A 12,103-nucleotide genomic window follows, 5' to 3' on the forward strand; every position below is an offset into this window, starting at 1 on the left:
ATATATATATATATATATATATAGTCTTGTTTGTAGTATTCCGACTTTTACTGGGTTTATATAATTCAGTAACCGTTCATATGCCAATAAATTTTAAGGCAAAAAGAGATGACTTAAACTGTAAGCTACAAAAGTACCATATTTCATAATTGAGCATTCATATATTGTTTTCACAAAAACCAAGACTACAAAGAATGGGTTGATAACAACACATAATGTATTCCATCGTTAGTTACAATTGTTTCAAGACTAATCGGACAAATCTAAACATTATGTCGTTTAAAAATTTTCACAAGAACAGGCTTTATTCAGACTTGTGTAATAAAAACACTATAACAATAAAACATTATGGAAACATTTCCCTTATAAGGAAAAGAAAACAAGCATCATTGCAAAGTATTTTTAAAGATGTATAGATATTTTCGTATCTCCATTTAAAAAAAAATTCAACCGAAATATCATACAAAGTTACCACTATTTACCTATATTCATTTAATATGTTTCAATAATACCATTCATTGATTTCTTAAAGTAAATTTGTTTATTTCTTAATTTAATTTGAATTATTGTTTAATCCGGAAAGAAGTTAAATTGTTGCGATTCTATGTTAGTTTCGTATCTGGACTTTACTTTGTTTATTTAAAAAATATCGGCTAAACTATTTATTTAATTTAAGAAAAGCTTTTGTTTAAAACGTATTCAATAAAGAAAGGTTAACATAACTTTATACTTAGTTCATTCTCATTCTTCATTTGAAATTCAGGATCTCAATCTTTTTTTTATTTATTTATCTTTATTTTCTTTCGTTTTTTTCATATTGTCGGATATGTTAGATGTAGAAAGGGAGATAACTCTGTACGGTCGAAATTTTCAAGGTTTAGTTGAAACAATAAGTAACCAAAGTCTTAATATGTATGAATAACGATGAAAGAGAAGTAACTCAAGCCGTTCGATGTTTATAGGTTTGGTAAAATTCTTAATATGCATTCATAATTTATTTATTAATCAAACAAATCCAATTAAAACTAGGCTAACCTATTCAAAATATAAGTTTATATTGCATATCTAAACCATGATACTAATTTTATTATCAAAGATTAAACTTACGTTTGCCATCCAACTAAAATTTTCTGAGGTTATACGTGGCTTTAATATAAAATTACAATTCGGAATAAAGTTCTTAAATATTTATCTCATAATCATTCAACCACGGTAGTGGTTGAATATATGCTTAAGTCCGAAATTGAATGAATCGAGACACATTCAAACCCCCACCACTAATTCCGTTCGCAACCAAATTTCAAACAGGTCATATAGTTGGATATAACACCTCATTAGCTACATTTTGAAAAAAAAATGTCGAAAATTGGTTCAGTAGAAAAAAAGTTACAACAAAATATATGGGTTCACAAACAGGAGAGTAAGTACATAAGTGACTAACGCTTTTTTTTATTTTGCATAACTTTTTTTGTATATAAATATTTTTTTAAAACCGAACTTTTTTTTAATAACTAATTTTTTTTTAACTCTCCTTATGATTTTATAGCAAAAAATGGTGAATTTATCGATTAAAATTAAAAACCGATGAAAATCGAACTATTATTAATAAATATGGTAATATAATTCGTCGGTTCCAAGTTATTATTAATTATAACTACTACTCTTAGAGCTGCTGCTGCTGTGAGATCGGAAGTAAATAAAAGTAAAATGAGATCGTGTCTTGTCCATATTATCATCGTTTTTTTTATAATAAAAAACAGAACTTTTTTTAATAACTAATTTTTTTTAACTCTCCTTATGATTTTATAGCAAAAAATGGTGAATTTATCGATTAAAATTAAAAACCGATGAAAATCGAACTATTATTAATAAATATGTTAATATAATTCGTCGGTTCCAAGTTATTATTAATTATAACTACTACTCTTAGAGCTGCTGCTGCTGTGAGATCGGAAGTAAATAAAAGTAAAATGAGATCGTGTCTTGTCCATATTATCATCGTTTTTTTTATAATAAAAAACAGAACTTTTTTTAATAACTAATTTTTTTAAACTCTCCTTATGATTTTATAGCAAAAAATGGTGAATTTATCGATTACAATTAAAAACCGATGAAAATCGAACAATTATTAATATTGTATATAATTCGTCAGTTCGAAGTTATTATAACTACGACTCCTAGAGCTGCTGCTGCTGCTGCTGTGAGATCGGAAGTAAATAAGTCGAATAATACTTAAAACTAAAAGAAGAAAATAATAGTGAAGGTGGCAGAGACAGTCAGAAGAAGCCAGAAAAAAATGGATAAAATAAAAGGTTTAGTTTTTATTTTATTTTATTAGAAGAAATGAAAAAAAACAACACAACTTTATTTAAACTTACTAGGAAATACTGAAAATAGTTTAAAGATTGTTGAATTTTTATTTTATTATTCATTTATCTCATTCGTTCAGGGAATGAAAAAGAAATATTTTTTTTAGAAAAACAGACAACATTGTCGATTATTCCTGTATTTTTCTTTGCGTGTATTTATATATATATAATATTAACAACGAACTTGGAATAATAATGATAATAAATATATATTTATTTACAAAAAAAAAAAATCGTCTGAAGGAGATTTTTTTAAAGGTAAATTAAAAAAAAAGGATAAAAGCAGACGTCACTTTAAATGTCGATGACAATGGATATTGAGTTAAATCCAGGGCCTGAGAATAGTAATAATGGAAGTAATTATGAGGTGGGTAATCAATTGAATGAAGAAGAAATGAAAAAAAATGAACTTCAAAATAATACAAGAAAAAGAAAAATGGAAAATAAAAAAAACAAAAAATGCAAAAAGACAAAAAAAAATTAAAGAACAAAATAAAGAAGAATATTTAAAAAGAAAACGAGAATATCAAAAAAATATAGAGAAAAAATATAGAAGAAATAAATGTTAAAAATCGAGAACATCAAAAAAATTACAGAAATAAAAATAAAGAAGAATTTAAAATTCGAAATAAAGAAAATTAAAAAAAAATAAAAGAGAAAAATAAAGAAAAATACAATAATAAAAATAAAGATTATCAAAGAAATTTTTGATTAAAAAATAAGAATAATGTCCTTTTTAGAAAGAAAAAGAAAATTTATCAAACTAATTATAAAAATAAACACAAATTAATGTAAGAACAAAAAATGAAAAAATATGATAAGAAAAGTTTGATAAAAATTTATAAGAAGAAAATTTATTCTTGGAGAAACAAACTAAACAAATTTTCTAGCTTTTTTCATAAAAAAGCTATTGTCATTCATAAATTGACAAAATCCTATTTATTTTACAATAATAAAATGACAAATAATATAAGAAATTATAGAAAAAATTATAAAATTGGATTGAATAAAATAACTGGAATGTATTCTAATGCTTTGGGAATTAGAAAATTGATGCTCAAAAATATAAAAAAATACTGCAAACACTGTTTATAATTTTGTCAAAAAAGTTGATAAAAAAGGACTATTATCTACTTATTTGGGAGAAGAATTGTATCATGCATTCAATAATGAACATTATTTGTTTCCAAGAAATTCAGTTGAATATGTGCCTATAAGAGTTTTGGCAAAGCATAATTATGAATCTCTTGATTGTCAAACTGAAGATTGTGAGTGCAAAAAGTCAGAAATTTCTGAATCAAATATGCCAAATAATAACAATGAACATATTATTGTAGAAGAAAATGAAAATAAAGTGAATGATGAAGAAAATGAAGAAGATGAAGAAATAAAAATTGAATTGGCTCGACCTTGTGATTTTAGTAATGGCTGTCCATATGAAAAAACACGACTCATTGAAACTAGAAAAATACATCAAATTATTAAATAAATTTCACCGGATTTGACATTTTTGGAAATTCGAAAAATTATGAAAAAAATGGAAGAATGTTCTGGCATACATAATGACAATTTATATTGCATTGGTCAATCGGATTGCACTAATAGACTTGAACTCCTTCGAAGAATGGCACCACATACTCCAAGACTCAGAACTTTAGTCACTCATGTGTATAGATTAAGAGCTGTTTGCATTTGGCTGGATCTCTATGATATTTGTCTCTTAGAAGGAAATTGGCCAATGTTTGAAAAATTATTAGACTCTGAATTTTATAATCTTAAAACTTCAAAATTAATAGAAAGATTGCAACAAAGAGAGAATCAAGAACATCATTCAGAAAATAATATTGTGAATAAATTTGTCACATTAATTAAAAATTTTAACAAAGACATGAAAAAAATGAAAATTAATTCATGTGACATTTGCAAACAAAGAGAATATGAAAGTTTGTACTGACTGGGAAAAAGAAGTTAATGAAATAATTAAAGAAAATTATATATTACCATGCAAAATTTGCAATAATTGTAGAGGGTTTTTGAAGAAAAATAAAATCCCTACATTAGCATCAATTAATGGATTAGGAGTGGATGAAATTCCAGAAGTGTTGGGAAAATTGAACATTTATGAAGAAATCTTAATTCAAAGAGCGAAATGTTTTATTAATGTGATAAAACTTGTTCCTCAAAGATACAAAGGACCAAGTTCAGATATGGTTTCTGCTATTAAAGGAATTGCAACTCATTTGCCAATTCCAATGGAAAATACAATCAACCATGTGATGAACACTTTACCATCAAAAGAAGAAAATTCTTTACAAATTATAGTTAATTCAATTCCTACAGCTCAAAAGAAAATCTGGAAATCATTGGTCGAATTGGATAATGTGTTTGATGCACTGTATTGGCTCAAAGCAAACAATCCATTCTATAAAGACATTGAAATTGACAGAACATCAGATCTCAATAATGTTGTTTTATGCACTGGGCAAAGTAGTTCAACTAAATCTGATGATTGCATTTTGAGTCATTTATCAAAAAAAGATGCTGATACATATTATGAACATCATACTGTTCAAAAAATGTATCCGACTTTACCAAATGAAAAAGACATTGAAATTTATAAAATGAAAAAAGTTGAAGGAAATTTGTTGAAAGATGATAATCCAAATTTGGATTACATGTGTTTTCCTAAAATCTTGTGCAAAGGAAGATTTGGCATGAATTACAACAGGCCATATGGAAAAGTGCCAAATTATATGTACACTAGAAACAGATTAAGGCACTGTGATCCAAGATTTAGGAAAAATATTCAGTATTTATTTCATTCTGTTGACAAAGCTGACAAAAGAGCATTGGATTCGGGAATTTTTGCGATTATGAAATCTCTCAAATGCACTCAAATGACATTGGCTCAATTTAATCAACAGGTTCATAATAATGATAAAAGATTAGAAGGCAATCTTTCAATGATGATGGCCAATGTGAGAGGATCCAAACAATTTTGGAATAGAAAAGCATCCGATTTGCACACAATGGATGAAAAATTTGGGCCTTCTACCTTCTTTATCACTTTATCATGTGCTGAATATTTTGGGCCAGATTTAAGAGAATTTTTGGAAAAATTGAACAGTGGTGTAAGTAATGTTGAAACTATGAGAACAAGTACATTGTGCGTGAATGATGTTGTTGCAGTCAGTGAACATTTTTATCACAGATTGCAAGCTGTAATTAATAAAGTAATTTTGGCAAAAACAATCCAGTTTTTGGAAAAGTTGCACATTATTTTTGGAGGATTGAATATCAACAAAGAGGAGCTCCCCATGTTCACATGAAAATATGGGTGGAAGGAGCACCTATATATGCTGAACATCCTCTATCATTTAATGATATTAAAAAATGTATCAATCAACACATAATTTGCAGAATGCCTTGCTCAGTTTCTAGTCCAACACTTCACAATTTGGTTAAAAGATTTCAAGTTCATTCTTGTAGAAAAACATGCTGGAGGATATATGGAAAAGGCAAAAATATTGTGAAAAAGTGTCGATTTGGATTTCCTAAATCAGAAGGAAACTTTAATTTTTTTACTGTTGGTGAATGTATAAAATCAAGAAAAACTGGAAAAGGAATAAAAAAGTTGTATCAATTAGAGAGAAGTGTGGATGAAAAACTTTTAAATGACTATAATCCTTTATTGTTATTAATTTGGCAATCCAATATTGGTGTACAATATATTGGAGAAGATAGCATGATATTGACAAGATATGTAACAAGTTATCAGACTAAAGCTGAAAAGAATGAAGCTGAAGGTGTTTGGGATAATTTGGATGAAAAGGGATCAAAATATGGAAGATTCAAATCAGCAGGACTTCAACTAATTGGTAAAAGAGACATTGGAGCTTATGAATGTGCTGATAGATTATTGGGTCACCACTTATTTGGTGCATCTGATGAAGTCATTTGGGTTGGAGCCGATATTCCTAGTAAAAGAGGACATAGATTGAAGTCAAAAGCATATTTAGAAAAACTTCCTGAATCTTCTACAAACATATTTCATGAAAATATGGTAGAAAACTATTATCCAAATCGACCATCATGTTTGGAAAAAGTTTCTTTGTATGAAGTTGCAAGCAATTATGAAAAAATATCTGTTGAACCTTCTGACAATGAAGAAGCTAAGAAAATGAAAATGATAAATGACAAAGGTTACTTTAAGCAAGTCAAGGAAAAAGTCGTCAAGGCCCCATATGTTCCTTTAAATAAAGAAACCAAAGAAAGATATTTTCACAATTTGCTTATGCTTTTCAAACTTTGGAGAAAGGAAGAAGATGATTTATTAAATGGTTTCACAACATATGAAGAAGCTTTCAAATATTTTTCTTCTGAATTACCTGAAATGATTAACTATGAAAATATAAATCTATAGAGTTGGCAAAGCAATTAGAAATTAAAGTTGAAAAAGAAGGCTCTGAAGAAATACAAAAAATAATTATTGATGAAGAGCAAGAATTTGATAATAATGATTTAATAGTTAATGATTTTGTTGAGAGAAAAGTCACAGAAGAATCAGTAGCTGAAAAAGAATCTCAACTGAATTCTGATCAAAAAAGAATTTATGATAATGTTATTAGTATAATTAAAAAACAAGAACTTCATTGCAATAAAGAAAAACCTATTCCTAGATGCAGTTGTGAAGACTGTAAACAACTACTCAAATTCATTTCTGGTGTTGGTGGAACAGGAAAAAGCTTTTTGATTGACACCATTTCTGACAAAATTACTTTAATGGTTAATGTCAAAGATACCATGCCAGTTATAATTTGTGGACCAACTGGTATGAGTGCTTTTCAAATAAAAGGCAACACTTTGCATAGCACTCTCCTGATCAGTGTTCAACATGGAAAATTTCCTGTTTACAAAGAATTGAAAAAAGATGATGTCAAATTTTTTAGAAGAATTCTGGAAAATGCTAGAATAATAATAATTGATGAAGTTAGCATGGTCAGTCATTTAATGCTGGCTTTCATTCACAAAAGATTGGATGAAATCTTTGGGAATTCAAATAAAATGACATATCCATTTAGAAACATGAACATTTTATTGTTTGGAGACTTATTGCAACTGCCACCAGTCAATGAAAAGCCAGTTTTTGCAAGAGTTACAGCATTTGATGCCAAAAAAACAGAAATTGGCATTTTTGGACACTCATTATGGAAATATTTTGAATATGATGAGCTCATTATTAATATGAGACAAAAAGATGGCAAAGACAATTATAGTGAAATCTTGGGGAGAATTAGAATTGGTTCACCCTCTGACTCAGATATAAGCACTCTTAAACAAAGATGCTTATTTTCTGGTAGAAAAGCAAAAGTTGAAGAAATTGCAGATACACTTATTGAATTGTCTTCCAATTCTGAATTGAAATTTGTTTGCATACTTCCTATGAATGAAGCTGTAGATGAATTGAATAATGAAATGCTAAAAAATACATCATTAAAACTATTGAAATTGCAGCTGTTGATTCTGGAGTGAGACAAAAGAATGTAAAAAAGAAGAAAAAAGTTTCAATTAAAAATAATAAACCAAAGAAAACATCAGAAACAGCTGGATTAGAAACTATTTTGAAAGTTGGCATTGGTGCCCAAGTGATGTTGAAGAGAAACATTGATGTAGAAAAAGGTTATTGCAATGGTGTTATTGGAAAAGTAACTGATATTATTGGTAAAGGCACTAATGTTGAATCCATTGTGGTTCAATTTGATCATAAAAATGAATCTTTTACTGTTAAAAAAATTAAAGCTAATTATGAAATTTCACCTGGCATATTTATTACCAGAAATCAATTCCCATTGTCACTCTCTTATGCCATTACCATTCACAAATCTCAAGGAATGAGTGTGGATGGCATTATTGCTGATTTGGGAACTCAAGTTTTTGCTGATGGAATGGCTTATGTGGCTCTTTCAAGAGCTAGAAAATTGTGCAATGTTTATTTGTCTGATTTTGATCCAAGATCATTAATTATGTGTGACAAGTCTGCTTGGGAAGAATACAACAGATTGAGGACTAGTTCTGGAAGGCCAGAATTGACTCCATTGCCACCTTGTAGAAAACAACCACCGTGTATGGCAAATGCTACTTATATGCCAAAGAAAAGAACCAAGCGATTGCAAATGGGACAAATAGAAGAACCAACTACTAAAGAGAAGAAAACTCAAAATAATTTGACAAATTTGGTTCCTAAAATGCCTTTGATCAATAGAAGCAATGATTGTTTTGTTAACTCAATTGTGCAATCAGTTAATCAGTTGACTGATTTCCATGATTATTTGAATAGCTTGAGCATTGATAATGAATTTTCAAAAGAAATGAAAAATATTCTTTATCATAATAAAAATTCTGTTGCAAATTTGAAAAGAATTATTGGTGGAAGATTCAATGATGGAAATCAACAATGTGCTCATGAATTTTGGAAAGAAATGTATCTTAATTTTGAAAGGGACTTTCAACAAAAATTTATCTTTGCCAAATTTGATACTGCCAGATGCATTAGATTGCATCAACAAAATTGCAACTATTTTACAAATCAAATTTGCAACTGCAACATAAGTCCTGGTTGTGGGAGACAAGTGCAACTTCCAATTGATGGAAAAGAAGAATTGCTATTGCAACCAAAAAATGGTCCTCAGCAATTCAAATTTTTAATTAATCGAATTATGAAAAGTTCTCTTCTGAAAAATTGTGATACATGTTCTCTCAATTCAGAACATGAAGTTACTTCAAGAATTGAATTCCCACCTGAATTCAAATATCTTATTATTCAAATCAATAGATTTTTAATCAATCTAAATATTAATATTGAAGAAAGAATCAATTGTGACGTAATGAACTTCAGTTCAAAGAAGCAGCAAATCTTTGGCAATAATTTTTCTCTGAAAGCTGCTGTCATTCATAGAGGACCCACTGCCAGAGCAGGACATTACACTGCTTTGATCAAAAATGAAAATGACGTTTGGGAAGAAATCAGTGACAATACAATCACAAAAAGACATACAAAATTTCCTGCCAAATTGCCTGACATTGTACTTTTGTTCATGGAAAAAATGTGAAAAATTCTATGTTTGGACTAAAACAATAGGCTTGAACTTAATTTATAGGCTTGGACTCAACGTATATCATTATTATTATTATTAACCAGTGGTGTCTGAAGGACTTTCCTATAAAGTTTTGGTCCTTACAGACACTTCGCGAAGGCCTGTAAATAGGCCATTGCGATTATTCACTGTAGGTTATTTATTTGAACTGGATATCAATTATACTCTACAAGTCTTGCTGCCTGCTTGAGATATGTAGCAGTATATGTAGCCAACAAATAATGTTCAGCCTATCAACCACTGACCTGATTGAATGTGTTGTTGAGCTTAGGTGTGCTAATCAAAGTCCTTTGTAACCTTTACACACAGATACATGATGTTCTGGTGTTTCATACTCTTCACCACATTTCGGGCACGTGGGTAATGATGCCAGATCTATGATTTTCTTGTGTTTCTCGAGATTACAGTGCCCTGTAAGGATCTGCTTTACCAGATCTTTTTATTGTCTGGTGAGACTTGGGATACGTTTACATAGTCAGGTAGATACCCAACCAACGTTATCCTTTGTCTTTTTACAGTCTATCCTTTTGTTCCACGCCTCCTTTAGGTGTTTCGTAGACCACTCTCTGATGCTAGAAAGACAGATAGCATACGGGACTTGAGCAAAGGGTTCAGGGCTCTCTATTAGAAGTTCTGATCCCTCTTTTGTCATTTTATCCACTTCCTCATTGCGCTGTATCCCTTCATGACCGGGGTCCAGGAAATAGATATGCGGTTTTCTTTTCCTAGATGGTTTAGATTTTCAATGAAGCACAGTACGGTTTGGGATCTTACCATACTATTCTCCAATGCTTTAATAACTGCCTGACTATCTGAAAGGATAGCTATTTCCTGTTGCTGAACCTCTTCCATTCAAAAGCCTTAAACATGCGCTATCTCTCCTTCTTCTTCGGTTTTTGTCGTGATGTTTACCGAATGTTAGAGCTTACTTGTCAGACTTAGGTCTGAGATCCTGCTCTTCAGTGAAGGCAGCGGTGGTGTTTGGTACCACATCCAATGGTGCCAGCTCATGACTGGTGTTTGGTGTTGTATCCGATGATACCTGCATGGTGAAGACTTCTGCCTGGAAGACCGTCCTCAGTTTACCAAGATAAGATTTTTGACAGGTGAGGTGGTTTGAGTATTCTATATAAACACTCGCACCAATCCTATCATTCTTTTTGATCCATCAGTATAGCATTTGATTACATTGCTTTCCAGCTCTTTTTCATAATCTCTTGCACCTGTTCTGTCATAAACCATACATGTGAAATGCTTTTCAAATGATCTGGTATTAGTCATAAGGTCACCCGGCACATGCAAGAGCGGTAGTTCCTTCCTAGCCTCATTACACAAATCCATGTGACTCTTTGTTTTTCCAGTAGTTCCAACAGATCTTGACCAACACAGACCCATGAGATCTATTCTATAGGATCCCCATATCGCTTCTGCCTTCAGGAATTCTTTAATCGGAGGGATATTCAACAGCATCTCCAATGCTCCAGTAGGTGTGCTCGGATATGCTGAAGAAGTCATTAAGCAAGCAAGTCTTTGTACCTTCTGGAGTTTCGTCCTCAAGTACAGTTTCTCTATCCCGCAGATCCAGGAAACACATGCATACGACAAAATGGGACATACCATAGCAATGTATATCCACCTCATTACATGCGGGTTAACTGCCCAGGTTTTTCCCACAATTTGTTTGCATTGCATAAGGGCTGCAGTCGCCTTGGAGGAAATCTTTTCTATGTGGCTTTTCCTGGTTAGCTTACTGTCCAGGATTACGCCTAACAGCCTTGCCTCCTGCGAAAGTTTAAATTAATGTCCACTCAGAAAAAGGTCACCAAGTTGGCAATTCCTTTTATATGTAAACAAGACCATTTCTGTTTTACGGCTACTGAATTCTAATTCATTTCGATTAGACCATTTATTAGGAATATTTAATGCCATTTTGGCAATGCATCTGACCAATGATGCTTTTGAACCCGCGACCAGCACTGTGGTGTCATCAGCATCAGCCTGGGCATAAATATTCCTATTTTTAAACTCCTTTAAAAGAGGATTCAGCATACAGTTCCATAGTAAAGGTGATAAAATCCCACTTTGGGGGTTTCATTTAATTACTTCCCTTTTAACAGTTGCCCTCAGTAGTTATACTTGAACTGTTCTGTGCCTCACCATATACTCAATCCATCGGATGAGTACTGGTGGCACATTGAGTTCTCGTAGCAACTAGAACATACTACTGAAGGGTATGTTGTCAAAAGCTCCAACAATATCTAAAAAGACACCGAGTGCAATCTTCTTTTTTGTTAGTTTACACTCTATACAGATAACGAATTCATGAACCGCAGTCTCGGTGGAGACCCTGGCTCGGAACTACTGTGATTGAATGATAAATATTGCATAAATGTGTGTTTGAGAGCTAATTTTTTTGACAATCATTAATAAATATTATAAATTTATATATTAATACAATAGCAATGCCTGGAAAAATCATGGATTATATGGAAAAATGCGCGCATGAAAAGTAATATTCTTAAGATTTTATTAAACCTGGAAAAGTAAAGGACAAGAAATTCAACCTGGAAAAGTAAAGAA

The 12,103-nt window shown here is 30.8% G+C and overlaps 1 protein-coding gene across 1 annotated transcript; it reads left to right on the forward strand.

Annotated features, from left to right (window-relative positions):
- The first annotated feature begins 7,172 nt into the window (after positions 1-7,172).
- Positions 7,173-7,901, forward strand: LOC145281369 (uncharacterized). The gene has a single exon (XM_080132205.1). It carries the CDS (start codon positions 7,173-7,175, stop codon positions 7,899-7,901), a length of 729 nt encoding a protein of 242 aa, XP_079988331.1.
- The last annotated feature ends 4,202 nt before the right edge of the window (positions 7,902-12,103 follow it).

The sequence above is a fragment of the Euprymna scolopes genome, chromosome 1 (genome assembly GCF_053919585.1).
Source record: "Euprymna scolopes isolate OS-2025 chromosome 1, ASM5391958v1, whole genome shotgun sequence".
Classification (NCBI taxonomy): domain Eukaryota; kingdom Metazoa; phylum Mollusca; class Cephalopoda; order Sepiida; family Sepiolidae; genus Euprymna; species Euprymna scolopes.

What these genes read in the sequence shown, in the direction of transcription:
- LOC145281369 (XM_080132205.1), top strand. Translation starts at nt 7,173, where the DNA reads ATGCCAGTTATAATTTGTGGACCAACTGGTATGAGTGCTTTTCAAATA.